Source organism: Aethalodelphis obliquidens, unplaced genomic scaffold, assembly GCF_003676395.1.
Source record: "Aethalodelphis obliquidens isolate GAN/ISIS:26980383/991018 unplaced genomic scaffold, ASM367639v1 scaffold15, whole genome shotgun sequence".
NCBI lineage: Eukaryota > Metazoa > Chordata > Mammalia > Artiodactyla > Delphinidae > Aethalodelphis > Aethalodelphis obliquidens.
The window spans coordinates 14,350,876-14,377,316 of record NW_020837959.1 but is presented as its reverse complement, the minus strand read 5'-3'; the positions used below and the strand labels follow the sequence as shown (position 1 = coordinate 14,377,316).

General features: G+C 43.0%; 1 protein-coding gene across 1 annotated transcript in view; it reads left to right on the top strand.

Moving 5' to 3' along the window:
- The window catches only part of LOC113625296 (multidrug resistance-associated protein 4-like), a 167,319-nt gene that overhangs the window by 60,205 nt on the left and 80,673 nt on the right, over window positions 1-26,441 (top strand). Inside the window, 6 exon segments of the mRNA XM_027115725.1 lie at window positions 1,989-2,198; window positions 3,529-3,669; window positions 4,465-4,502; window positions 4,795-4,889; window positions 7,162-7,308; window positions 21,937-22,016. Of these exon segments, the coding sequence (XP_026971526.1) occupies window positions 1,989-2,198; window positions 3,529-3,669; window positions 4,465-4,502; window positions 4,795-4,889; window positions 7,162-7,308; window positions 21,937-22,016 (711 nt within the window).

The following is a 26,441-nucleotide window of genomic DNA, read 5'->3' as shown; positions in this document are numbered from 1 at the left end:
ACCCTACTCAATATGACCTCATCTTAACTTGATTACATCTGCAAAGACCCTGTTTCCAAATAAGGTCCTTTACAGGTGTCATGTTTATAGCTTGAACGTATCTTCATTTTGGAGGGGGGGCGCCATTCAACCCGCAGCTCCTAGCATGGTTAGGGGTGGACTGGAGATTAGTGAGGATTTTTCAGACTTGGTGGTGGTTCGATGCTTCACTCCTCGGCTTGTTTGCCTCTGTGCCTGAGCACCTCCATCCTTAACCACCGTCTGTTCCAACAGGCCCTTGGTAAACTTCCTGACTCATCAAATGAATTTCTGCTCCAAGTAAGATATTAAATTAAAATGCAGAACCTCTACCTCTGTAGTAGCAGTTCCATGGTCAGCTCTCCTCTACTCCTCCAGGAATGGGGGGCTCATCTCTCAAACTTGAGAGCAGTGGATTTCACGTGCAGAGGGGGTGATACTAGTGTATAAAACCCCAGCACTGGCACTATTATGAGCACGAATCAGTGGGCAGAATAACCTATTCAGCCAGTCCCTGGATGTTTTAGGGACCCCTTATTGCTTCTTTTGAGGACACTACCCTCAATTTTACTACTATCAGAACAACCATTTGTCCACTGGTTAGCACCCCTGGGTGAGTTGGGGTCCATCCTTACTGTTTGTCTGGTCCCTCTCTCACAGCAGAGAGGGGATGACTGCTCTCTCGTCCCCTCAGAATTATCAGTGATTGGCTGCCCAGTAAAATTGCTGTCTTTGTACTATTAGTTGTTTCCTTGTGCATCTTACAGATACTAAGTGGAAAGTGATAATTTCATCAAATAAGGTGTATGAATTTTACCTCCCAAGTGGAACAAGAAACAGTGTATCGTGAATAATTTTCTGATTCTGCAGTGTCAGGTGGTACCCAGAGGCTTCACTGGGCTTCTCCTAGTGGACCACCTCAGGGGATAGAATGAGAGGGGTACCAGCTGGGGTCGTGGGCCACCTTCTTTACCTGACCTGTCTTAACCAGACATACCCTACTTTAATTAGTTTTTCATCCTGGGGTTTTGCCCAATATTTTGTTTGCTACTGAGTGAATCAGCTGAGTCTTGTTTCATGGGGTCAGAAAATAGTGAAAACATCTGCACGTTATTTTATATAACTTTGTAAGGGAGGGAAACTGCAATGATGTGTCACACGTGTTCAAAGAAAACGATGAGATCGGCTGTAGCGTAAGCAGCTGCCTGATGTGGGGAAGGCTGGTTGACTGCTTGTGATGGGTGTGATCGATTCTGGCTTAGGTTTTGGTTTGCTGGCACGGGCTGCCAAGGCATTAGAGCCGCTCCCGTCTCATGGCCTCCTTGTTTATGAGCTGTTTCATCAGCTGGAATATTGAATTTTCAGTTGGGAACTTCCTGTGTTTGTGGGGCAGTTGTGAAGAGCATGTAGACGCAGCTCGTGGGTTCTCCGTCCTGGGCTGGTTCCCACATCGCTCGTCTCAGCGGGGCACGTGATACTATGACAATGGTCAGCGAAGATCTGATGAGTGACCCTTACCTATGCAGATGCGCTCATGCCCACCTCTGGGTCGGTCTTAAGTTTCTTTCCTGGAATATCCTTCCCAATTGACTGTGTTTTTAAATCCTGCTTGTCACGATAGGCTTCTTTAAATTTCCGTGTTGTCTAAACAGACTGTGTTGATAATATCACCAGCCTCTGTGCTTTTTGATTCCGAAGTGCCCGCGGTAGTTATGTCAATGGCCTCCGTTTTTAACACACGAGCACACATTTCTTTCACCTCCCCCAGTACCTAACACAGGGTTTGGCAGAGATCAGGATGCTCAGTTCTGCTTCGGGTTGGAGTAGATTCGTCAACCAGAATTCCAAACCTAAGGATCATTTTCTTTGGAAAATCATAATTTAAGACTAGTTAACTTTTCTTGATTAGTATTTAGAATAGATTAGTATTATCGAATGCAAATGCATTCCTCTCAAATTCTTTATTTTAGGGCAAAATAGTGCAAAAGGGGACTTACACTACATTTCCGAAATCTGGGGTAGATTTTGAAGATATCCTTTTAAAGAAGGTGAATGAGCAGGCTGAACTGTCTCCAGTTCCAGGAACTCCCACTCTGAGGAATCAGACCTCTGAGTCCTCAGTTTGGTCTCAACAGTCTTCCAGACCCTCGTTGCAAGATGCCGCTCCAGAGGACCAAGATGTGAGTTTCTCATCCTGCAGACGCCCTGGTCTGTCCACTCTTGGTGGACCTACGGACCTTCAGTCTGCTCTGCTCATGACATCTTTGTTTGTCCCAAAGTAGATCCTAAGTTTCCAAGGCCTTATTCCACGGAATTGGTAGAATTAAATTGCTCCCTGAATGGGGCTCTCCCTTGGGTGTAGGATGGAGAATCTTATGGAGATCAGTAGTGGGTGTACTGCTATGAATTTCTGGGTGTATGTGGCTCACTCTGATTTGAGAACTCTTCAGTTTACCATAGTTACATCCTACTTGCTCTGCTGCCTCCTGGCTTCCTTTATGCATCTAGAGGCGTAATGTTAAGACCTCCTTACATGGAGTCCTACTGTGGCCCAGATTAAATCAGCTGCTGTCCTGTGTGTCAACTGGCACTGTAGGTGACTCATGGTATTATTTTGCCCCCTTGTCAGATGGTCTGTGATGGGCCAGAGGTAGCCTGTGCAAAGGACCTGACACACAACAGACAGTTTGGAATTAGTTCTTACCATTCAAGACCAAACTGCATCTTATCCACCTTCAGTCCCAGTGGCCAGCATAGAGCCCAGGACATCCTTGGCTCCTGTGACTCTATAATGCATTCTAAGTCCTCCAGACAGAAAGGCACTAGATCTCCCTTAAAAACATACACAGGTGTTCCTCGATATCCAAACCCTCACTATTCAAACCCTGGATCCTGGATGATTCTGATAAGTATTTAGATGAGTCCCGCACATTCCAAACTCAGGAATCCCTCTCTGAAATTCAGGAACCAGGTGGATTCTGATCATATGCTGCTCCCCTGCTATCCAAACTCACATGTCTCCAGCTCACCGTGTGAACTCAGTTTACTGTATTTGGTTAGTATCTTGAGCCCCAAGTATGTTTTATGTTTCCATCTTTGAGTGACACAAATAATCTAGAGGGATACACTAGCTCCATGTCATTTAGTGTGTTGTTTTGGAACAAGCTTCTGCATTTATACTTGAATCAGGTATGTTGTGTATGTGCTGAGGCCCATGATCGGTTTAAAGCAAAGCCACCCAACAGTGAATAACTTTGTGCAAATGATGTTTCCTTGTTTCTAATAGATTCCTAGGAATAGGATGGCTGGGTCCAAGGGTGAATGCATGCATGGTTTTGCTAGATAGTTCCGCATCCTTCTCTGTAGGAGATGGACCATCTTGCACTCCTACCAGCGTATGAGATGTGTCTGTTTTTCCACAGCTTTGCAATGGAGCGAATTGTTGAACTTCTAGAATTCGGGGGTTCATTATTTAAAATTTTGTCTCTCACTGTCATTTTTGCCTCGCAGACTGAGCATATACAGGTTACACTACCACTGGAGAGCTATTCGGAGGGAAGAGTTCACTTTAAGACCTACATGAATTACTTCACAGCCGGTGCTCACTGGCTTACCATCATTTTCCTTCTTCTGCTAAACATTGCAGCTCAGGTAAGTAAGGACATTTATTGTGGTTTGTGCCCTCAACTTGATATATATGTACTTTTATACTGTATTTATTTTATTATTATTTTTAATATGTGTATTAAGAGATTTATTTCAAAGAATTGGCTCATGAGACTGGGATCTAGCTGGGTGAATATGAAATCAGTAAGGCAGGCCTGTGGGCTGATTCAGGCCACTGACCCTGCAGTCTTGAGGGAGAATTTCTTCCTTTTCCAAGAATCCTCAGGTTTTCCTGTTAAGGCTGTTACTGCCTGGATGAGGCCCACCACATTGTTGAGGGTGATCTCCTTTACTTAAGTTGACTGACTGTAGATGTGAACCACATCTACAAAATACCTTCACAGCAACATCTAGCCGAGTGTTTGGTTGAATCACTGGAGACTGGCCTGGCCAAGCTGACACAGAAAACTGACCGTCACAGTACCTGTCAAGCGTTTTTCCTTCAAAAAAGCCTGACATTTACACTATCACGACTGCATTTTGCAGTCCACTTGGATTTGCATTGAAGTGCGTTATCTGTGGGGAGCAAAGTAAGTGAGGCTTTCTGGTATTACATAGGCATGATAGAGAGCTTTTAGGAAAGAAAGGATGTCGCTTAGAGATTTTAAAATGTCACATGCCCTTCCCTGACCTGTGGTTCTCTGGGGTGTGGGGCTTGCCCTGACCTGAGCTGGAAGGACCGTGTCCGTTCTCTGGAGCCTTTCCATCACCCATTCTAGTGAGTGGGGTTTTGAGGGGTCAGTCATGTCAGTGTTTGAGTGATTGTTGTTCCTGCTCCAGGTTGCCTACGTCCTTCAGGATTGGTGGCTTTCATACTGGTGAGTGATTCCTGCTCTGACCCAAAGTGCTGTGAAATCAAGAGGAAGCCGCGGTTTCCCACAGAGTCGGGGGAGAGGCGGGGCTTGTTCAGCCCCCTCTTCTGATCCTCACGTAGTTTCCCTGCTGTCATGATTCAAACTGAGTCTTTATAAGGTAGATGGACACAGGGCCTTGTGAGCTGGGAACCATTTTCCAGCATAAAACGCATCTTCCAAATTGAGGGGGTTTTTTGGTTGTTATTTATCTAAATTCTATCCATAGCACAATATTTTTTTCTTCCCTGTTCCGTAGGGCGAGTGGACAGAGTACACTGTGTGCCGTGGTGAATGGAAAAGGAAACCTGATTGTGGTGCCTGATCCCGACTGGTACTTCACAGTTTGTTCAGGTAAAATTGAGTCATCTGGTCTATTATACAAGAGTCTGAGGTGCTTACAAGGAGCCTGTGTGAGCAACTAGGGCTTCCAGGAATAATTTAGTAATGTCTTAGCGGGTTAAGAGTCTGAGTTGCATTTACTCTGTGAATTAATTAGAATGATTATTTAAAAAATCTACTAGAACAAAGAGGTTAAGTGAAGACTCTTAATTTGCTCTGTACTGGATTTTGGAAGTTAAACCAGGATTGCACATTCAGAAAATCAGCCACTATAGAAGTGTGTGGCTATTGTCTACTCTAATAGGTTGCTTTAGCTAAATCTTATTTCATTAGATGGATGGGCAAGAGGATTAGAAACAGATCCCCACCGTGTGGTTCAGATTGTTCCAATTCTCTCTGAATAAAACCTGGCTTTTATTGAACTTGGATGAATCCTTTGGCAGCAAGGGCCCCCAAACAAAAGCATTATTTCCTCACAGGTAGGCAAAGCCCCTTTTCACCATACCGCTCATCTCTTGGGCTTCACTAATTACTTAAGAGGGAAGCTAAGCAGGGCGAAATCCAGTGTCTGGAAACTAGGATTGCTTCTCTTTTCTTACCTTGAAATTACAATGTTATTGTGTCCGCAACTGTGTGATTAATTTACCATCTGGCTTGCTAGACTAATATTAACACAATAGAGTGCTTTCAAAAGAGTGCTTAGAATATATGTAGTGTTACATACTTTTTAGAGGAAATACTCATCTAAAATATTAAATATTCCCATGGGAAACCCTCATACAAGCTTTCTGCAGAGATAGAGTGTGATATCTTTGTAAGAACCCACTCATTGAAATTTGGTGTTTATTGTGTTGATCTCTTGCTAAGAAACCTAAATCCATTAGTTGTTTACCTTCTGAATTGGTGGACTATGGGAACTTGAAGAAGAAAGGGAATCTGTTATACATTCACATAGTATGGGCTAAGGGAAATGCATGTTGATGGAATTCAGGAATTTGAGCAGCTTTCAGAGTTGAAATAAGCGATGTGTCAGCTGGAGGGGAGAAAAAAAGTACTTGATGGAATATTTATTATAGAAGTTATGTCCACTCTCTTTAGCATTGTCAGTTCAAGAGATGTTAGGGCTATTTTAATTTTTATATGCATAGCAGGTACTGATTTATGTTGTTAATAAAATATAAGTTTAAGTGATTATGTTCATTTCCAAATGCTTCACATTTCTATAAAACACTTAGAGATTAGTTGCTCATTTAATTATGTCATGTTAAAATATAATTTGTATTTTCTTGCAATTCAATTATTTAAGAGATTTTCTGCTTGCAACTTAATGTGATGTTTTCATACTCTTTAAAGCTACTTGGGCATGGAATTAACTACTTTATGTGGAATTAAATTTCGATGTAAATTTACCATTTACAAGGAAACGGTAAATCATTTCTCCTGTTCCCTGTTAATTCATGATGGTACCAAAGCATTCCTCAATTTTAGATTATGGGACATGTTTTAATTAGTAAGATTTGAAATACGGAAAAAGGAAGATCAACTACTTTTTATGTGAATTTTTGGTCCGGACGTGCAGGCCCAGCGGCATGGCTCACAGGCCTAACTGCTCTACGGCATGTGGGATCGTCCCGGACCGGGGCACAAACCCGTGTCCCCTGCATCGGCAGGTGGACTCTCAACCACTGCGCCACCAGGGAAGCCCATCAACTACTTTTTATAATTTTCTTTCTTCTGAGTTTTTTTTTTTTTTTTTGCGGTACGTGGGCCTCTCACCATTGTGGCCTCTCCCATTGCGGAGCACAGGCTCCGGGCGCACAGGCCCAGCGGCCACGGCTCACGGGCCCAGCCGCTCCGCGTCATGCGGGATCTTCCCAGACCGGGGCAGGAACCCGTGTCCCTTGCATCGGCAGGCGGACTCTCAACCACTGCGCCACCAGGGAAGCCCCTCTTCTGAGATTTTATTAGAACTTGTAATTGAATTAGGAAAGCATAGAATGAAATTGTGGTTTATACATGATTTTTTTTTCCCATGTGGTTTCTGTTTAATGAGAGGAACATAGTGATTTTTATATTCTTCCTTAAATGTATCTTGTGAATGTATTAAACTGTTAAAAATAATCCATTATATATATAAATTTATTCTATATTCTATTTATGAATTTATATATAAATTATATTTATAGAATAAAATACATAATATCTTTATAAACTGCCTGCCATGCTTTAGCATCATGGAAGGAAAGGCAGAGATCTTGTGCTGAATGATGTTTCTTTATTTCAGTTCTAACTGTAGGTACTGTCCTTTTCGGCATCACAAGATCTCTGTTGATGTTCTGCGTTCTTGTTAATTCTTCACAAATTTGGCACAACAAAATGTTGGAGTCCATTTTGAGAGCTCCGGTATTGTTCTTTGATAGAAATCCAATAGGTAAGTCAGACACCAAGTTTCTCAGCATATATGTCTTGTTAATGCCTTTAGTGCCTGATTACATTTGATATTTGAAATTGGAGGAGATTCTTGGGAGAAAATCACTGTACACGTTGATCCATCTTGTACAAAAAGCTTTACTGATATTTTTTTCCTACCAGAGAAAATCTGAATATAAGATCATATAAGCTTTTATTCCAATTTATGTGTATGTGGAAAGATAAATGAACGTTCACTTTGCAGAATGATTTAGGAATCCATTTTTTGTGTGGTGTATGAAACACCCTACATTCAATACAGATGTGTTTCAATGTTGTTGAAGAGTTGCTAAAACGTTGGCTGTGTCACATAGTGTTAAGCTAGGTTGTCCCCTCAGAAGGAACTTCTTACAAAGAATCTCTACACGAGACAGGCTGTGTGTTTCTTTCTTTCATTTCCCATCCATTTCTGGGGTCACAGTGCTCTGACATGTGCCTATACTTTGAGGTTTACCTAAAATGGTAATGAGAGTGGTTCAAGATGGCAGAGTAGAAGGCCGTGTGCTTACTACCTCTTGTGAGAGCACCGTAATCACAACTAACTGCTGAACAGTCATCGACAGGAAGACACTGGAACTCACCAAAAAAGATACCCCACATCCAAAGACAAAGCAGAAGCCACAGTGAGATGGTAGGAGGGGCACAATCACAGTAAAATCAAATCCCATTACCGCTGGGTGGGCGGCTCACAAACTGGAGAACAGCTATAACACAGAAGTCCACCCACTGGAGTGAAGGTTCTAAGCCCTACGTCAGGCTTCCCAACCTGGGGGTCCAGCAATGGGAGCAGGAGTCCCCAGAGAATCAGACTTTGAAAGCTAGCGGGATTTGACTGCAGGACTTCAATGGGATGGGGGAAACAGAGACTCCACACTTGTAGGGCACACACAAAGTAGTGTGCACAACAGGACCCAGGGGAAGGAGCAGTGACCCCCATAGGAGACTGAACCAGACCTACCTGCTACTGTTGGAGGGTCTCCTGCAGAGGCAGGGGATGGCTATGGCTCACTGCGGGGACAAGGGCACTGGCAGCAGAAGTTCTGGGAAGTACTCATTGGTGAGAACCCTCCCGGAGTCTGCCATTAGCCCCACCAAAGAGCCTGTAGTCTTCAGTGCTGGGTCGTCTCAGGCCAAACAACCAGCAGGGAGGGAACTCAGCCCCGCCAATCAGCAGACAAGCAGATTAAAGTTTTACTGAGCTCTGCCCACCAGAGCAACAGCCAGCTCTACCCACCACCAGTCCCTCCCATCAAGAAGCTTGTACAAACCTCTTAGATAGCCTCATCCACCAGGGCAGACAGCAGAAGCAAGAGCTACAATCCTGCAGCCTGTGGAACGAAAGCCATAATCATAGAAATGTAGACAAAATGAAAAGGCAGAGGACTATATCCCAGTTGAAGGAACAAGATAAAACCCCAGAGAAACAGCTAAATGAAGTGGAGATAGGCAGCCTTCCAGAAAAAGAATTCAGAATAATGGTAGTGAAGATTATCCAGGACCTTGGAAAAAGAATGGAGGCAACGATTGAGAAGGTGCAAGAAATATTTAACAAAGACCTAGAAGAATTAAAGAACAAACAAACAGAGATGAACAATACAATAACAGATGAAAAACACACTAGAAGGAATCAATAGTAGAATAACTGACGCAGAAGAACGGATAAGTGACCTGGAAGACAGAATGGTGGGAATCACTGCTGCGGAACAGAATAAGGAAAAGAGAAATGACGACGGCCTAAGAGACCTCAGGGACAACATTAAACACACCAACATTCGCGTTATAGGGGACACAGAAGGAGAAGAGAGGGGGAAAGGACCTGAGAAAATATTCAAAGAGATTATAGTCAAAAACTTCCCTAGCATGGGAAAGGAAATAGCCACCCAAGTCCAGGAAGTGCAGAGAGTCCCAAGCAGGATAAACCCAAGCAGAAACATGCTGAGACACATAGTAATCAAATGGACAAAAATTAAAGACAAAGAAAAATTATTAAAAGCAACATGGGAAAAACGACAAATAATATACAAGGGAACTCCCGTAAGGTTAACAGCTGATTTCTCAGCAGAAACTCTGCAAGCCAAGAGGGAGTGGCGCGATATATTTAAAGTGATGAAAGGGAAGAACTTCAACCAAGAATACTCTACCCAGCAAGGATCTCATTCAGATTCTACGGAGAAATCAAAAGTGTTACAAACAAGCAAAAGCTAAGAGAATTCAGCACCACCAAACCAGCTCTACAACAAATGCTAAGTGGGAAACACAAGAGAAGAAAAAGACCTACAAAAACAAACCGCCCAAAATTAAGAAAATGGTAATGGAAACATACATATTGGCAATTACCTTAAACGTGAATGGATTAAATGCTCCAACCAGAAGACACAGGCTCACTGAATGGATACAAAAACAAGACTGTAGACAGTATATATTCTGTCTACAAGAGACCCACTTCAGACCTAGGGACACATACAGACTGAAAGTGAGGGGATGGAAAAAGATATTCCATGTAAGTGGAAATCACAAGAAAGCTGGAGTAGCAATACTCATATCAGATAGAATAGACTTTAAAATAAAAAATGTTACAAGAGACAAGGAAGGATCCTATATAATGATCAAGGGATCAATCCAAGAAGATATAACAATTATAAATATATATGCACCCAACATAGGAGCACCTCAATACATAAGGCAAATGCTAACAGCTATAAAAGAGGAAATCGACAGTAACACAATAATAGTGGGGACTTTAACACCCCACTTACACCAATGGACAGATCATCAAACAGAAAATTAATAAGGAAACACAGGCTTTAAATGACACAATAGACCAGATAGATTTAATTGATATTTATGGGATATTCCATCTGAAAACAGCAGATTACACTTTCTCAAGTGCACACGGAACATTCTCCAGGATAGATCACATCTTGGGTCACAAATCAAGCCTCAGTAAATTTAAGAAAATCGAAATCGTATCGAGCATCTTTTCTGACCACAGTGCTATGACATTAGAAATAAATTACAGGAAGAAGATCATAATGAATGTGGACAAATGGAGGCTAAACAATATACTACTAAATAACCAAGAGATCTCTAAAGAAATTCAAGAGGAATTCAAAAAATACCTAGAGACAAATTACAATGAAAACATGATGATCCAAAACCTATGGGATGCAGCAAAAGCAGTTCGAAGAGGAAGTTTATAGCAATACAGTTCTACTGCAAGAAACATGAAAAATCTCAAATAAACAATCTAACCTTACACCTAAAGGAACTAGAGAAAGAAGAACAAACAAAACCCAAAGTTAATAGAAGGAAAGAAATCATAAAGATCAGAGTAGAAGTAAATGAAATAGAAACAAAGAAAACAGTAACAAAGATCAATGAAGCTAAAAGCTGGTTCTTTGAGAAGATAAACAAAATTGATAAACCTTTAGCCAGACTCATCAAGAAAAAGAGGGAGAGGACTCAAATCAATAAAATTAGAAATGAAAAAGTTACAATGGACACCACAGAAATACAAAGCATCATAAGAGACTACTACAGGCAACTCTGTGCCAATAAAATGGGCAACCTGGATGAAATGGACAAATTCTTAGAAAGGTATAACCTTCCAAGACTGAACCAGGAAGAAATAGAAAATATGAACAGACCAATCACAAGTAATGAAATTGAAACTATGATTAAAAATCTTCCAACAAACAGAAGTCCAGGACCAGATGGCTTCCCAGGTGAATTCTATCAAACATTTAGAGAAGAGCTAACACCCATCCTCCTCAAACTCTTCCAAAAAAGTTGCAGAGGAAGGAACACTCCCAAACTCATTCTACAAGGCCACCATCACCCTGATACCAAAACCAAAGATACTATAAAAAAAGAAAATTACAGACCAATATCACTGATGAATATAGATGCAAAAATCCTCAACCAAATACTAGCAAACAGAATCCAACAACACATTAAAAGGATCATACACTGTGTCAAGTGGGATTTATCCCAGGGATGCAAAGATTCTTCAATATATGCAAATCAATCAATGTAATACACCATATTAACAAATTGAAGTATAAAAACCATATGATCGTCTCAATAGATGCAGAAAAAGCTCTTGACAAAATCCAACACCCATTTATGATAAAAACTCTCCAGAAAGTGGGCATAGAGGGAACCTACCTCAACATAATAAAGGCCATATATGACAAACCTACAGCCAACAATCATACTCAATGGGGAAAAGCTGAAAGCATTTTCTCTAAGATCAGGAACAAGACAAGGATGTCCACTCTCGCCACTATTATTCAACATTGTTTTGGAAATCCTAGCCATGGCAATCAGAGAAGAAAAAGAAATAAAAGGAATACAAATTGGAAAGAAGAAGTAAAACTGTCACTGTTTGCAGATGTTATGATACTATACATAGAAAGTCCTAAAGATGCCACCAGAAAACTACTAGAGCTAAGCAATGAATTTGGTAAAGTTGCAGGATACAAAATTAATGCATAGAGATTTCTTGCATTCCTATACACTAACAACAAAAGATCAGAAAGAGAAATTAAAGAAACAATCCGATTCACCATTGCAACGAAAAGAATAAAATACCTAGGAATAAACCTACCTAAGGAGGTAAAAGACCTGTACTCAGAAAACTATGAGACACTGATGAAAGAAATCAAAGATGACACAAACAGATGGAGAGATATACCATGTTCTTGGATTGGAAGAATCAATATTGTGAAAATGACTGTACTACCCAAAGCAATCTACAGATTCAGTGCAATCCCTATCAAACTACCAATGGCATTTTTTTTTTTTAAAAATTTATTTTATTTATTTATTTATTTCGCTGCATTGGGTCTTCGTTTCTATGCGAGGGCTTTCTCTAGTTGCGGCGAGCGGGGGCCACTCTTCATCGCGGTGCATGGGCCTCTCACTGTCGCGGCCTCTCCTGTTGTGGAGCACAGGCTCCAGATGCACAGGCTCAGTAGTTGTGGCTCACGGGCGCAGTTGCTCTGTGGCATGTGGGATCTTCCCAGACCAGGGCTCGAACCCGTGTCCCCTGCATTGGCAGGTGGATTCTCAACCACTGCGCAACCAGGGAAGCCCACCAAGGGCATTTTTTACAGAACTAGAACAAAACATCTTAAAGTTTATATGGAGACGAAAAAGACCCCACATAGCCAAAGCAATCTTGAGGGGAAAAAACGGAGCTGGATGAATCAGACTCCCTGACTTCAGACTGTACTACCAAGATACAGTAATCGAGACAAAATGGTACTGGCACAAAAACAGAAATATAGATCAATGGAACAGGATAGAAAGCCCAGAGATAAACCCATGCACCTATGGTCAACTAATCTATGACAAAGGAGGCAAGGATGGACAATGGAGAAAATACAGTCTCTTCAGTAAGTGGTGCTGGGAAAATTGGACAGCTACATGTTAAAGAATGAAATTAGAACACGCCCTAACACCATACACAAAAATATACTCAGAATGGATTAGAGACCTAAATGTGAGATGAGACACTATAAAACTCTTAGAGGAAAACATAGGAAGAACACTCTTTGACATAAATCACAGCAAGATTTTTTTGACCCACCTCCTAGAATAATGGAAATAAAAGAAAAATAAACAAATGGAAGCTAATGAAACTGAAAAGCTTTTGCACAGCAAAGAAAGCTATAAACAAGACGAAAAAACAACCCTCAGAATGGGAGAAAATATTTGCAAACGAACCAACAGACAAAGGATTAATCTCCAAAATATGTAAATGGCTCATGCAGCTCAATATCAAAACAACAAACAACCCAATCAAAAAATGGGATGAAGACCTAAGTAGACATTTCTGCAAAGAAGACGTACAGATGGCCAAGAGGCACATGAAAAGCTGCTCAACATCACTAATTATTAGAGAAATGCAAATCAAAAGTACAATGAGGTATCACCTCACACTAGTTAGAATGGGCATCATCAGAAAATCTACAAACAACAAATGCTGGAGAGGGTGTGGTGAAAAGGGAACCCTCTTACACTGTTGGTAAGAATGTAAATTGATACAGCCATTATGGAGAACAGTATTGAGGTTCCTTAAAAAACTAAAAATAGAATTACCATATGACCCAGCAATCCCACTACTGGGTATATACCCAGAGAAAACCGTAATTCACAAAGACACATGCACCCCAATGTTCATTGCAGCACTCTTTACAATATCCAGGTCATGGAAGCAACCTAAGTGTCCATCGACAGACGAATGGATAAAGAAGATGTGGTACATATATACAATGGAATATTACTCAGTCATAAAAAGGAATGAGATTGGGTCATTTGTGTGGATGGACCTAGAGACTGTTATACAGTGTGAAGCAAATCAGAAAGAGAAACAAATATCATATATTAAAGCATATATGAGGAATCTAGAAAAATGATACGGATGAACTGGTTTGCAAGGCAGAAATAGAGACACAGATGTAGAGAACAAACGTATGGACACCAAGGGGGTAAAGCAGGGGGAGGGGGGAGGGTGGGATGAATTGGGAGGTTGGGGTTGACACTAATATGTATAAAGTAGATAACTAATAAGAACCTGTTGTATAGCACAGGGAACTCTACTTCTCTGTCTGGTAGAAACTAATACAACATTGTAAAACAACTATACCCCAATTAAAAATAAAACCTTCAGTGACTGTGTACCATACGCCAAGCACTGTGCAGAGAGCGGCCTGAGAACTGATTGAGCAGCATCTTGGTCTGGGAGAAGCTCTGCATCCACAGAAGGAGGGAAGCCATGGTGTGACGTGCCTGCCATCCTAGGAGAAAAGGGTAAAGAGAACGTCTTCGGGAAGTTCACGGAATGACGCTAGATTTGGAAGCTGCCTGGAGATGATAGGGTTTGGACTCCACTTTCAGAGAAGAACAAGATACCGTTGTGGAGGAAGCTGCCAACCGGAGCTTAGAATCAGGGCCTTTAAGTACGGGGTATCCTAAGGAATCGTATGGTGTTAAATTCATTAAATTCGTACGTTCTGACGTTAAAAAAATAAATAAAATGGTAATAAAAAATGAATTAAGATATAAGATTGGTAAAATGTAAACATCCTCTTCAATAAAATTAGCTCTATAGTTTGACCGTGGACCGTTGGTGACACGTAAGAGGCTTTGTGGCATGTAGCAGGGGGATCTTCGGTAGTAAGTTTCTCGATCTGAGTGTCCCTCTAGGTTTCCCACTGGTTGCTTCCTCCACCCTGAGGCCTTCCACCTGTCTTGCTTCGGAAGGTAGCCTCCTGACCTGGGTTCCTATGAAGAGTTCGTTCATCAGCATACATGCCCACTCTGTTCAGTTGTTTAGACTCGTGATAAGGCCCAGAGTAGCTTGTTTTTGCAGGTGATGATTGATAGCAGCTGTCAAGGCAGGGATGTGGGCTGGAAGGAAGATGGGAGTGGCCTTGGCCTGGCCATCAACTAGCTACGTGACCGAGGCCAAAGCAGATAGATACTCTTGGACACGCACATCTCAAGGCAGGATGTTGTCTGCCTTGGTTTAAAAGTATGGACTCTGGGGCTTCCCTGGTGGCGCAGTGGTTGAGAGTCCGCCTGCCAATGCAGGGGACATGGGTTCGTGCCCTGGTCCGAGAGGATCCCACATGCCGCGGAGCGGCTGGGCCCATGAGCCATGGCCGCGGAGCCTGTGCGTCCGGAGCCTGTGCGTCCGGACCCTGTGCTGTGCAACGGGAGAGGCCACAACAGTGAGAGGCCCGTGTACCGTAAAAGTATGGACTCTGGAGCCAACTGCCTGAGTTCAGTCCTCGTTCTGGTTACTAATAGTGATAGCTGGTTATAGTTATGTTAATACTTACGTGCTAGTTACTTAAATTCTCTGTTTCTTGGTTTTCTTATCTGTAAAACGGGGATACTACTCACACCTACCTTATCTATATCCTAATATTGTAGACGTTAAGCAGGTTCATATAGTCACAGTGCTTAGAACGTGGTCAGTGCCTAATGAATCTTCGTGACAATGACTACGTGGTGTCTGGGAACTTCCTCTCCTGTGAAATGGGAATAACTGCTGCCCCTCCTGTTCACAAGACTGTCGTGAGGATTAAATGAGACTGTTGAGGGCAGCATCTTGTGTGGATTTATTCAGCACATGTTGTTTAGTCCAGGCCCCGTGTGGAGCACAGGGTGGTGAACTGCAGAGGCCCACACAGATCTCGTCTTACGAAGCCGTGGAGAGAAAGCAGTTGGAGGAGTACATGCTATTACAGCTGTGAAGTCCCTCCACTTTGTCAGTTAATGTGAAAACTACAGCCATAAAGGTGGGAGCATTAAGTGGGACTGGATGTCTGTTATCACAGCCTGAGTGCTCATGACCAGTTAACCAGGCTCTTCATGTTCAAGACCTGTAGGCTTCTCCAGACCCTGAGTTATTTATTATTCAAGGATTTGGGACCAAGTTTAAATCTTCGAGGTCACTAATCTTAGAGCAGCCGGCACACCAGTGTTATCTTGCCTCCCCCTCCTGTATCTATTAGCGGGACTTCATTCCTTCAAGAAAATACAAGCCAAAATAAGTACTGCAAACACAGGCCTAGTTAGCCCAGAAGGTTTAGGGGTCATGAATTATTTACTCTTTAGTCAATAGATTAAATCTATTTAATCTACTCTTTAGTGGTAGATTAAATTGAACGCTTCCCTGTAGCTTATTTTCAAAAGTGGAATTTGGACTAGGTTATTTATGGTCGGCTTTGGTTCTGGTATGGGATGTCATGAAGAGAAAACCACATATGTTGGCTCTGTGGAAGCTGTGGTTCACGGAACCAGACTATCCAAGCTTCCAAGTTCTGTTGTCTGTCAGTCAAGGAAGAGAAACTGTCAAACACCTAATACGTTTCCCTGGGATTTAGTTTTATATTCAGGATGAATCTTGGCACTTATTTGGGTTAAATATTTGATACCTGATAGTTTTACCTTATAAACTCCAGGCCCTTAAGAAGTAAAGAGGAGTAATTGATCCATTGTAACATATCAGTAGACATTTAAAAACTATTATTGGACAGGGTGTTGGGATGTAGGTGGAGATGTTGCTTAGTTGCCTAAAGGCCTCTTGCTGCTGAGTACCAGAACTTGGTGGTGTTTCCACTGACGGTTTCCTAAATCCTGTTGCTCTATTTCACGACATTCTTTAGGCTGCCACCATACTAATGGCCTGTTCTAACCGCAAAGACTAAGAAAATGCGGAGCGCCCTGACTTCCGCAGCTCCCTCTCCTGTTCTCAGGCTCGTCCGAGCTGAATGAGTTTGCGTAAGGTGATGCAGGAAGTCCAGGCTGGCCCGCCTGCCTTAGTGGCTCCCTCATGCACGCAGGGGTCCTTTTCAGCCTGGTGACCGTCTCCGCGTTCCACTGAACACCCTCTCCATTGGACCCATTTTGCCCCATCCCCTCGCACGGTACCTGGAAGGTTCAGGTATATTTTCTTTGCCCCTGTGGAGGGACTCCGCTCTTTTTCTCCATTGGCTGATTGGACGTAGATCCCATTTCTCGCCAGGACAATGGATCTTTTATTGTCCTCCCTGCCCCACCACATTCCACTGGACTCCGAGCCTGGCCTTGACCCAGGACTGCTGGATGCTGAATCTCTGCAACGGCTGATTCTAATCAAAAGAATTAGGTTCTAGAACCGTTAGTGAAAGATGAAAAGGCTGTGGGCCCATAGAAACAAGTTCACATTATCAAAGAGTTCACGAAACACATCTGTTCTGACTTACCCTCAAGGTCAGGTGTGGCCTAGTGTGGGGTCTTTTTTTGCTGGTGCCTAACGCCACTTTGTGGTAAAGAATGGGGCTCAAAAAGACACACACTACATCATGGCAAACCTCAGAAACATTACACTGAGTGAAAAAAGTGAGACCAAGAGACCACATTATCGCACGATTCCATTTGGATGTTATGTCCTGAAAAAGCAAATTTATAGAGAAAGAAAGTAGATTAGTGGTTGCCTGAGGCTGGGAGTGGGAATAGGGAGTCCTGTAAATGGCACAAGGGATCTCACTGTGGGCATAAAAGTGTCTTAAAACTGATTTTTGGTGACGGTTGCATCACTCAGTAAAGTTACAAAGATTCATTGAATTGTACACCTGAAATGGGCGAATTTCATGAGATGTAAAATATACCTCAATAAAAATATACTTCGGTATTTTATATGTAAATATACCTTTTTTTTGTTGTTTAAAAAAATAATAATAAGGCCCAGATTAGACATGGGAACTTCCAAGTTTTAAATTACAGTTTGGTTATAAGTAAGCAGAGGAATCCTGGGTATGGGTCAGGTGTTAGAATTCTAGAGGTGACTGACTCCCGCTTAGATTGTAGACTCAGTTCTTAAAATATGATCATCCTGAATTTGTATTTTGACAAGAAGTTCAAATGTCATCTTTCATGATATTCTGTCTTATGGACAAGATAGAAAACTGTGAACCAGAGCAGTTAGGAGGACCCTGATTGGTTCTTGGATACCATGGACTTCAAGGGGGGTACCTCCCTCCTCCTCTCTTCCCCCCCTTTTCCTCCCTCCCTCCTCCCTTTTACCTCCTTCTTCCTCCTGACCCTCTTTCCCTGTCTTTCTCTTGCTCTCCCCTCCCTGCTTTACCTTTTTACACAATATGCAGTTATTGTAGAAAGTCCAAAAAAATTAAAATTGTACGTAATACATTATAGACTTGTTTCAGACTTGTTCGGGTTGTTTTCTACTTCTGACTTGACAAATATGCCACATTCAACCTTTTGATGAACTTATTAACTCTTGGGGATATGTTCCTAGAAATGGAATTTTGGGGTCAGAAGGGATGCACTCTTAGAGTTGTTTATGCATATCGCTCAGTTGTTTCCCCAAATCTACCTGTGCAGAGCGATGTGGATTTTCATTTTACATGTGTCCAAAATGTGATCTGGCCTCCAGAATGTACTGTTATTGTTGGCTTCATGATTCACTATATCCTATGCAGGATAGGGGAGGTGGTGAAACCAATTTACCCCAGTACCTGGGGTACTGATTTTAATCCTGGGCACAAGGCATTAACTGAGACTGTCCATCTGAGTCTGGTCAAGGGGCAGCGGCCAAGATAGGACACCGAGCCTTATGAGGGATCAGTGAGGCACCAGGGAGTAGTTGCTGGAGAGGATATGATTCACTTCAGTCGAGTATTTGAAAGGCTGTCATATCAAGAGAAATTAGGTTCCCTTTGTGTGGTTATAAGGGCAGAAGAAGTGGCAGAGGTTGGATGTTCTAGGAAGGCAAGATTCGGTTTGATGTGAGAAATCCCTGTCTAACAGAACAGACTGAAAATGGATTGGGTTCCCGGTGTTCATGTGAATCCCCCTTCCCTCTACCACCCTGGAGATACTCCAGCAGGGAGCACATGTCATTTGGATGAAGAGTCATGGCATGTGTGTGAAGGGAATTCATCGTAAGGATTTCATTTGGAGACTTTTGAGAAAACTTTAACACTATGAGGCCATGAACTTAAAATCACAGCTCTGTTTCCAACAGTCTGTCCCTAAGCCCGATGAAATACTCTGCAAATACCATTCATTCTCTTAATGTTTCTTAGCGCAAGGAAGTAGCTACTGAACTTTATGATTTCACATTTTCTACACTCAGCTCATTGGTGAACAAGACTTTAATTTTTTGACCTGCTTTGACGTTCGGTTCCATTTTTGTAGTGATTGTATGTGGGGAGATAGTTTTTCTCATTGTTTTTGTTTTCCTTGTATTTTACACTATTTGCCAACCCTGGGTCTCTCAGACCTTAAGACTTGCACATCTGGTGAAAGGTAAAGGGGTAGTTTTCACTTACTGTTCATCCCTGAGTAGCCTTTTCATCTTAAAAAATTCCTGTACTGCTTTCAACACCTTCTAAGAAAAATCATACTTGCAGTGTTTCTGAATCCTGCTATGTTAAAAAGTTGCATTTTTCCGTCAAAGAAATCACAAGCATTTAAACTATGTCTTTGTGACGTGTGTTTTCCTTATTTCTATATTGCTACTTTGGGAAGTTAAAAAATGACTGGGAGGCCGCAAAATCCATAAGAATATGTGGAAAAATTGTCCATCTGATTTTAATATTTTTAAAGCAGAATTGATTAAATCATAGCCCAAGCTCTTGCCCCTCGAAGTGTGATCTGGGAAATAGTTTAAAGGGGGGGGTCACCTGACAGCTGGGAAGAAATGCAGACTCTCTAGCTCCCCCAGCACTCCTGAATCAGCAAGTGCATTTTAACAGGTGGACGTTGCTACAGTGTCTGGTGGACTTTCGGAGGTGACGTGATGCTGCAGAACCTGGGGGGAATAGTCAGTACCTCACCTTGGTGGCTGAGCACCTGTTAACTCACCGGGCATTGTGACTGGGTTCTTCACCTGCATGAGCCCTTTTAATCCTGAGAATCACCTTCTAAAGCAAGCATTCCTAGAGGCTCCGAAAATTTGTCCCTGGTCCTCCCAACGTGTCACTAAAAGACGGTTTCTGGAGTCTATATTTCCTAAGCCTGAGACAGGAGAATTGAGGCCCAGCCTGTAACGGCCTGGCCTGGCCAAGGGCGAAAGCCTCCAATGTCTGCAGCCCCCGGCTTGGGCGCACCCTGTGCTTCTGGTGAGCCAGGCGCCCCGCGGAGGACAGCAGAGCTGGCTCATCCCGGCAGCGGAAACTCAGTGCCCAGCCTCTGCTCATTCAGTGTCCAGCTGTGGCTTGGTGTGAAGGGCCTCGGGAGAAAGTCACCTCTGACAGAGGTCAGGAAGAGCACCTAGAGGCCCCACATCTCACCTGCAGGCTGGCTTCCTGGAGCCTCAATTATGAAAGAAGTTCAGGGGCCTAGATAACATATTTCTCAGGAGTTGCTACCCCAAAACAGGCTATATGTTTGTGTGTATGTGTGTGTGCGTGTCTTCCATTTCTTTAAATTTAATCATAAAACGACTAGTGTCGACTGAAAAAAAATGTACAACCTAAAAGTTGAGAGTTATGCTTTATTCTGTGGACAAAACTGAGGACTTAAGCCCGGGCCACGCCTCTGAGATAGCTCTGAGACACTGCTCCAAAGAGGCAAGGCAGGGGCGGAGCCAGGATACATTGGAGTTTTTGCAACAAAGAACAGGTAGCCAGCATATCAAAAGATTACTGTTAATAAAAGAAAACCAGATATCTCAAGTTAGGGAATTTACTGCTTTTCTATGTATGGGAAGATGCAACAGTCCAGGCTCACTGAAATCATTCCTTTGATGTGCACCTCAGCTCTCCGGGGCCAGTATCCTGTGTTTTCTCATCCTGAGTTTCCTCAGGGTGCACCATCGCGGGGTTGGCTGCAGTGCCTGATGGCTGCAGCATCCTTTGTTTACTTGATACGGCAGGCGGCATTTTTAGTTTACACTAGATATTTATTAGAAATTATTTCTCATCTTCCAATCCTGCAGCCTTTAGGATACACTGTTTTTGTGGATTCTGAGAACGGAAATAAAATCAGTGATGATCTTTAGTCACTAAGTAATGTTTCTGTGTTCCTGCTTCCATCCCTCTGGTCTTCTTGGATGCTTAAGCATCAGTCTGTGTTTGTCACACCCAGTGCACCTCTGAAAATAACAACTTATTACCCCAATAGTAAACTCACAACTTGGAAATGGCAGGAATCTACAATTTCCCAAGATGTGAGGTCCTGTGAACCATCTGGAGGGAAAACATTACAGAGAAGTTATAATTATGTTTATTTAAAAAGTATCACTTAGCAAAATTACTTTTGATCACTAAAGCAAAATTAGTGTGACAATTAGGATTAATTTAGGTATTGTACAACTGTTTATTTGCTGACTTAGCACTTGGAATGAGTCTTAGACGGGATGGATCTAAAAGGAGGGAACATTCTCAAATCCACCAGCCCTTCCCGATACTGCCACAAGATTTTCCCCATATTTTTTTTTTTTAAATAAGTTTATTTATTTTATTTTTAGCCGCATTGGGTCTTCGTTGCTGTGCACAGGCTTTCTCTGGTTGCGGTGAGCGGGGACTACTCTTCGTTGCGGTGTGCGGGATTCTCAATGTGGTGGTTTCTCTTGTTGCGGAGCACGGGCTGTAGGCATTTAGGCTTCAGTAATTGTGGCGCGTGGGCTCAGTAGTTGTGGTGCGTGGGCTCAGTAGTTGTGGCACGCGGGCTCTAGAACACAGGCTCGGTAGTTGTGGTGCACAGGCTTAGTTGCTCCATGGCATGTGGGATCTTCCCAGACCAGGGCTCGAACCTGCGTCCCCTGCATTGGCAGGCGGATTCTTAACCACTACGCTACCAGGGAAGCCCCTCCCCCCAGTCTTTTGTAATAAAAACCAGGTTTCAATTTCGGCTCCCCCACCCACTGCCATTTGGTGGCATTTTTGTTTCTCTTTAGATATCATTCTATTTTCTCTTTCTTTACCACTGACATTGGCTTATTTCATATGAATCTGTAATATATTACATACATATACTTTAAAAAGATTGTTTTGATTTGTTCGTGAGATGTTTCTCTTAAAGGGCTTGTGTGGGGAAATGAGTAATTTCTCATATCCTGTTCTTGCAGGAAGAATTTTGAATCGTTTCTCCAAAGACGTTGGGCATATGGATGACTTGCTGCCCCTGACATTTCTTGATTTCATCCAGGTAAGGTAGCAGTCATGTCAGAGTTCTCACAGCGCAAAGCAAAGTGCCTGTTTTTCAAGGCCTTTTCACAGGGGCTGAGATGGGCCTTTCAGCCTGACTGTGTTATCTTAATTAAGTAAAAGGCCATGTTTGTAAGAGAAAGGTGTGGTTGTGATCGGGAGGCTGAGTTAACATGAGTGACACCTGCTGTAGGAGTGGCTACACAGTCACGGTCAAGGTTGGTTCGAAGCAGTGACGTGCTTGGTAAGTGGTTCTCCCGCTGCCGTTCAGCTGTCTGGCGTGGATTCCCTTTACTGTGAGCACATTTCAAAACAGAGAAAAACAATCACCTCTCACGGAAAGATAGCCTAGATTAACTAAATTATGCATCGGATTACCACAAAGGACAGATATTTACTGCACCAGTTTTTTTTTTTTTGGATAAAGCCAGGTGGGGTTACTTACAAAGAAAGGAATAGTAATAATAAGGTGAAAATAATACTTGAGCAAAGACAACAGAGAGCAGTAATGGAAGATACAGAGATATGGGATCAAAGTCATCTCAGAAAATGTCTTTTTTTGTTTTTATAGACAGCTTTTCTTTTCACACGTTGATTGCTCTGTCTTAAGGTGTCTTAAAAAAAAAAAAGACAGGAATACCCACAGGAATATCTTGTATCCAGCCTTTGTTTTGTCTGTGAACTTGAGGTTCTAAAGAATAATGTTGGGTCATCTCATCTCTCATCCTCTCATTCAGTATTGTTGCTCATGTGGGATGTTTTTTCTGTTACTGAATTTTGTCTGCTTTAAAGTGATTCAGGCTGTGGGGACTTTCTTCATTAATTAATTAATTTTGGTAATGAAATGTATTTATCAGAAGCTGCACAGAGACATGCAGCAATGAATATCTCACTGCAAACAGCATAGCCTATGGGCAGAGGCTTCCACTGTTTACCAACGTGAACTGAGCGGTGACTCAGAGGCAGAGTACTTTTACTGCAAAGATGTTTGATGGGATATGTCTGATTTTATTTTTCTCTTCTGCAAACTTATTTTATAAATATGTCCTGCTGGGTTAAGGCATGTGATTTATCCCCAGAAGCGGTCTTTCACTATAACAGTGTCACGTTTTGACAGTGATCATGAATTACATTGAGATTTTGTGAAAGGTTCTGTTTCTTTGCTACTACAGGCAAGGCCAAGGTTAGGTTTCCAAAGCTGGCGGGCCCACCGTGTGCTGAGCCCGTGGTTAGTTAACCATCATGATCAGAATCCGTCACATGTTTTTGTATGACGTACAGAGGGACAGGGATAGATGCTACCTGATTTCAGATAAAACATGCGCAGTTGTGTGAGGAGAGAAAATTCTGGTCTCACTGATTCCCAGACCCAGCTCTGCCACTTTTAGTTCAGTTATCTTGAAGTTTGGGACCTCCAGGTGGAGGCGTCCTGCAGGTCATTGGAAGTAAGAGTCTGGTGTTTGAGAGAGAGACCTGGGATGAGCTTGGTGCCTGCCTATTCTTCACTGAGCAGGTAATAGCTGAATCTGTGACGATGGATAAGATTGCCCAGAGAGGGCTTCCCCGGTGGCGCAGTGGTTGAGAGTCTGCCTGCCGATGCAGGGGACACGGGTTCGTGCCCCGGTCTGGGAAGATCCCACATGCTGCGGAGTGGCTGGGCCCGTGAGCCGTGGCCGCTGAGCCTGCGCGTCCGGAGCCTGTGCTCCGCAACGGGAGAGGCTGCAACAGTGAGAGGCCCGTGTACCGCAAAAAAAAAAAAAAGATTGCCCAGAGAGAGTGAAGCATTTTTAGGGACCAAGATCAGAAACTTACGGAAGCCTCCATATTCAGAGAGGAAGCCAAGAGAGGAGGGAAGCAGAGGAGACACACAATGAACAGCAAGGAAGAGAGGAGGAAGTAGGTTGGGGAACCGAGGAAGGACAGGCCTGTTCAACGCAAAGGAGAAGCTAAGTCCCTGGAATGTTGTCAGTTGATTTAGAAATCAGGAGGCTTCTGGTGACCTAAGAAGCAGGTTTCAGATGGGCGGGGCCAGACTGCAAAGGGCTGCAAATTCAGGAGGCGTGGAGGAAGCTGAAGTGAAGGCAGGCTACTCCTGGAAGGAGTCTGAGTAAAACCAGAGAGAGGCCCATCCGGAATGTAGGGTCTGCGGAGGAGTTGCTGGTTGGGTGTTTAGTTTTGGGTTTGGGGGTGTGTGGTGGGTAATATTTTCCTCTGCCCCTCCTTCCCCTCAACAAACAGGGATTAGCGTTGACGCCCTGAAGTATGGGGGTGAGTCAGGCAGGAATCCTCCCCTCCAGGCCCCCAAGGGGAGGGAGACACACAGAGATCCACCCCTGGCCGCCTTTGGAATCCTAACTGTGGCAGCGCCTTAGGGGAAGTCCTGGAAGGCAAACTGGGTGTGAGGCTGGAGGTAGTAAGGGAGCCTGGTCCAGGAGGTGGGCGTGGCTTCTAGAAAGCGACCTTTGATCCCAGATGAGAGGAAAAGGCCTCTGTGGATAGTGGGGCAGGAGGGGCTGCTGAAGCTGTGTTCCCAGTGGGAACCAGTCTTTTCTCTCTGTCGTCAACTGAGAGTGGAATCGGGAAGGGGCTTGAAGGTGTTTGTTCAGTTCTGTTTTAAAGGACATAGTTAGTGCCAAATGTGCTCAAACTCATTTTTGATGATTCTGCTTATCCTTGGTATATTTGATAAACCTTGGAAGATACTTGATCATGTTCATTTTTATTTTTACTACTTCTAAAGTGTTTATTCCATATACTTTTCCTCATCTAATTCCTTGTCATTCCCGTAAATGAGATATCAGATAATTCATTTAATATCTTGTAATAGTGATGCCAAGTATGGCTGATGAAAACCCTGGATTCTGAGTAGTGGTCCACACTGCAGGACAGTCCATTCCCACAGGCAATGTCATTCAGAGACCACATCCCAGCAGAGGGGCGATCACGAGTTTGTACACCATCATGTACACTGACTCTTGCAGCTACCAGATATGTTGCCTGTCCAGTCACATTACAGTTGCTGTGGCCAAAGTGGAGCTGTTTGCAATTCCAAAGGAAGAAGGAAGGCAGCATAAAAAAAAAATTATGTAGTGTGATTCCACATGATAATCATTTATGACGTCAACAGCTTTAAAGTGTGGTGGAGTGGGGAGCCCCGCGGTCTCCCTTTCCAAGCTTGAGTCCTAGCTCTCCCTCTTACTGTCTCTGCCCCACAAAGCCACACCTCCTTATCTGTAAAATAAAGAAAATAATACCAAATTCCGTAAGGGTTGTTGGGAAAACAAAATGAAGTCGTTTTAATAAAATTCTTTGCATAACATCTAAGTGCATGTTGAGCACTAAATAATGGGTAGTTATTTTTGAAAGACCACATATAGGGACTCTCCTGGTGGTCCAGTGGCTAGGACTCCATCCTCTCAGTGCGGGGGCGGGGTGGGGGAGTGGGGGGGTGCCTGGGTTCGATCTCTGGTCAGGGAACTAGATCCCACATGCCTCAGCTAAGAGTTTGCATGCCACAACTAAAAGATCCCACATGCCGCAACGAAGATCGACGATCCTGTGTGCCGCAACTAAGACCCTGTGCAGCCAAATAAATAAATACATAAAAATTTTAAAATAAATAAACACCGCATGTATTTTTTGTTTTGTTTTTGTTTTTTTGCGGTATGCGGGCCTCTCACTGCTGTGACCTCTCCCGTTGCAGAGCACAGGTTCCGGACACGCAGGCTCAGCGGCCATGGCTCACGGGCCCAGCCGCTCCGCGGCATGTGGGATCTTCCCGGACCAGGGCACGAACCCATGTCCCCTGCATCGGCAGGCGGACTCTCAACCACTGCGCCACCAGGGAAGCCCTGTATTTTTAAGTAGGAGAAATAGTCTGATAATGGCATTATGTTGCATTAAAATGATTGTCACAGATAGTTTCCAGGCTCATAAATATCGCCTCGTGAGTTTGTATTACAGAGATTCTAGGTTTGTAATCCCTGAAGATATTAATGGACACTTTCCCATGTAGACTCACAGAATAAAAATCAATTATTTTCAAGATAGACCATTGAGCACGCAATATTTCAAATTAATGTAGTTTTCATACGATTTGCCAGAGTTCCAGATAACATTAAGGAATCTTAACTATCTACAATTCTTGTCATTAAAATCATCACTTCCAAGAAGTCTTCCTATTAGTAAAATAAGTGAAGACGAAGGTAAGATGTGGAAGTCAGGTTTAGGCGTTTTAATTTTGTTTAAAAAAGTTTGGGACTGCTCTGAGCATGTGAACTTGCACACAGCTGCCCTCAGCAAAATGCTGTAATTTATTGAGGAAAATTGAATTGCAAAACCTTTTTCCCCACACACCCCTCATGCAGGGGAAAAAAAAAATCAGCAGCTTGGCTGAGCTCAAACAACTGACTTTTCATATCCTTTC